The 2,927-nt window shown below is 51.8% G+C and overlaps 1 protein-coding gene across 1 annotated transcript in view; it reads right to left on the minus strand.

Moving 5' to 3' along the window:
* Positions 1-671: 671 nt before the first annotated feature.
* The window catches only part of Scpep1 (serine carboxypeptidase 1), a 28,916-nt gene continuing 26,660 nt past the window's right edge, over positions 672-2,927 (minus strand). Inside the window, exon 13 of the mRNA XM_005394064.2 lies at positions 672-875. Within this exon, the coding sequence (XP_005394121.1) occupies positions 813-875 (63 nt within the window). The 3' untranslated portion in view covers positions 672-812. The remainder of the gene's footprint in view (positions 876-2,927) is intronic.

Here is a 2,927-nt window from a genome sequence, read left to right on the forward strand (position 1 = left end):
CAAATGAAATAAATGTGCAGGAGCCGTTAGCAATGTCACAGATGAGCATTTATTGACGGGTGTTTAGGACATACTGATACGCGAACAAAGCTGACAGTAAAATACAGGAATGATTCAATTTTATAAAAAAATACGTATGTATAACAAAAAAAGATCTGCAGGGACAGACACGGGATTAGTAACTGCGCTTCTCCCTGGGGAGCATACGGGTTTTGATGTTGTTCTTTGATTAACTCCCGTTTTTAGTAAATCACATCATTTGGTTTCATAATAAAAACAAGTCAATCTATCACACTGCTTCCTTTTGATTAAAAACAATTCTTTTCTTTTTTTGAGACAAGGTCTCACTATACAGTCCAGGCTGGCCTTGAGGTCACTTTGTAGCCCAGATTGGTCTCAAACTTACAACGATCCTCCTGTCTCAGCTTCCTGAGTGCTGGGATTACGCCATCACACTCAGCTCAAAAACAATCCATTTTTTAAAACGTAGTTTTGGTTTTTGTTTTCTAAGCCGGTTGGGAGGCTGAGGGCTGAGGCAGGAGGTGTCAGAAGCCAGCTTGGGCTACACAGTGAGTTTAAGACCAGCTTGTACTACACAGCAAGATCATGCCTCAAAAAAGTAGGAAGAAAAAGCAGAAATAACTTCCAAGGTGCTGCAGAGGGCATGGTGGTACCCTCTGTGGGAGCTGGAGAGCCTTCGCAGTCACAGACCGTGCTGGATTTGGGGGCTGCAGGTGGTCCCCACAGCTCTAGGTCCGTGGTTCGCTCCTGTGTCCCCAGGGCCAACCCTGCTCATCAAAGTCCAGGGCGGCCTACTCCTGCTGAGTCACCAGCCTCATCATCTTCAGAGCCATCTCTCCTCGGTCAGAGGGAACCTGGAAGCAAGCGGCATATGAGTTAGTGCGCCTAGTGCCACCCCTGGGCGGGGGTCAGGGTGACGTCCTGATGCCCTGCTCCTAGAAAGGAGCCAGCTCTGTGACAGGCACTGTGAAGGCAGCTGCTCTCCAGAGTGCCCTTTAAGGAGGGGGCCCTGTGGGAAACCTGGGCCCCCACTGTGCTGGGTGACAGAGGGCTGGAGAAACCGGCTGTTAGAAGAGAACCTCTGCTTCATTGGGAGCTCATCTGTTGACGTCTTTTCGTTTTCCTGTAAAGCTAGGGCCTCACACGAGCTAGGCAAGCGCTCTACCACTGAGCTCCTTCGCCCTGCAGCCCCTGCTGGTTTCCTTAGAGAGGCTCTGCCCAGGGTACCAGGACCTCACCTGCTGAAGGAAGAAGGAAAATCCTCGACAGGTGAAAGGAGTCTCTGTGTAGGGGGATCCCAGGTGGGGAACGAAGTGCAGGACAGGCCAAGAGGGAGGCAAACGGGAGAGTCGTACAGATGCAAACACGGCTCTTGGTCTGGACAGCACCAAAATGTTTGCGCTGTCTCTCTTGTTTCCCTTACACTTTTTTATTTTGGTTTTTGGGTTTTGTCCGGTACCGGGAATCGAACTCACGACCTTGCACTTGCCAAGCAGGCGCTGTGCTGCTGAGCTAAATCCCCAGCCCCAACCCTTACGCTTTTAAGATTAAATCCTTTAAAGAATCTGTTTGCTGCTCTAGGGTTGTGCTCAGTGGAAACATTCCTGTCTACCACGCACAAAGCCTAGGTTTGAGCCCTGGCATTATGTGAAATAAAACTGAAAACCACCTCCCCACACACCACCCCAAGAGGGAGGGCAGAGGGCTTGTTTTCTCTTCTACAAAGACAGGAGGCACGAGATGGTCTCCCGGGTCTGAAATCCCCAGCTCCACGACTCTCCGGGCACACCTCTGTCCTGGAATCTCCTGCCAAGCAGGAGTCTCCAGGAGGTGGCACAGCGGGACATTCTAAAATGACATTTAATCAACGAAAGGAGAAGTAGAAGGGGATGACTTAGTGACAGTCTCTGAGGGCTATATTAAGCCTGTCCCCAGCTGGTCTCTTCTGTGTGTGACAAAGCAAGAGGAAATGGATCTGTGCGCCAGCACCAGAGCACGAAGGTGCTCACAGGGACCGTCTCTGGTTCTCAGACTCCCTGCTGGCTCTTGCCCGGACAATAATAAAGGTCCCCAGATCCCCAGAGCTATAAATAACATCCCCTCCCCCTGTGCCCTGTTGCCTCCTCTGTCCTGTCTTCAAAGGGTGGGCTACTCTCTTCTTCTTAAAGGAAGCTGTCATCTCCTCCCACTCACCGTCCATTCACGGTCCCGGCTTTCCACCCCGCCTGCCAAGCCTGCAGTTCCACCAAGCGCACCCACCTGAGGGAGAACCAGGGGCCCATGGCACGGTTGCAGCTTGCGATCCTGTCTGGGTCTGTAGCAGCCCCTGACAAGACCAGTCACTGCCTGCTCTGGAGACGCCAGGAAACCATCATTTCTTTGTACACCAAACAACTGCCAATTCTTCCCCTGCCTTTCTTTCTTTTCTTTTTTTAGGGCTGGGCATTGAACCCAGGACCTCAGCCATGTTAGGCACTGAGCTACACATCCCTAGCCCTTTCTAAAAATTTATTTATTTATTTAATTTTTGCCTTTTTGAGACAGGGTCTCGCTATGCAGTTCAGGCTGACCTTGAGCTCACCTTGTAGCCCAAGTTGGCCTCAAACTCACAATGATCCCCCTGCCTCAGCCTCCCGAATGCTGGGATTACACTTGTGTGCCACCACGCCCGGCATCCTTTCCCTTTTTAAAATGTTATCTTGGGGCGAGGAGTGCCCACCGGCAGCTCGCTCCCTGCCTCATAGGCCCCCGGAGGGAGGGGCCCTGGTGCACAGGGAGCCATGTGGCCGAGAGCGCTGTGGTGGCCGGCCGCTGCTGCTCAATTGAGAACTATCATGACACAGAGAAACAATGACACAATTGGCCCACCATGCACCGGCTGCAGATGCCCACCCACGGATGTGTGT

Source organism: Chinchilla lanigera, unplaced genomic scaffold (genome assembly GCF_000276665.1).
Source record: "Chinchilla lanigera isolate Chin_1 unplaced genomic scaffold, ChiLan1.0 scaffold00050, whole genome shotgun sequence".
Taxonomy (NCBI): domain Eukaryota; kingdom Metazoa; phylum Chordata; class Mammalia; order Rodentia; family Chinchillidae; genus Chinchilla; species Chinchilla lanigera.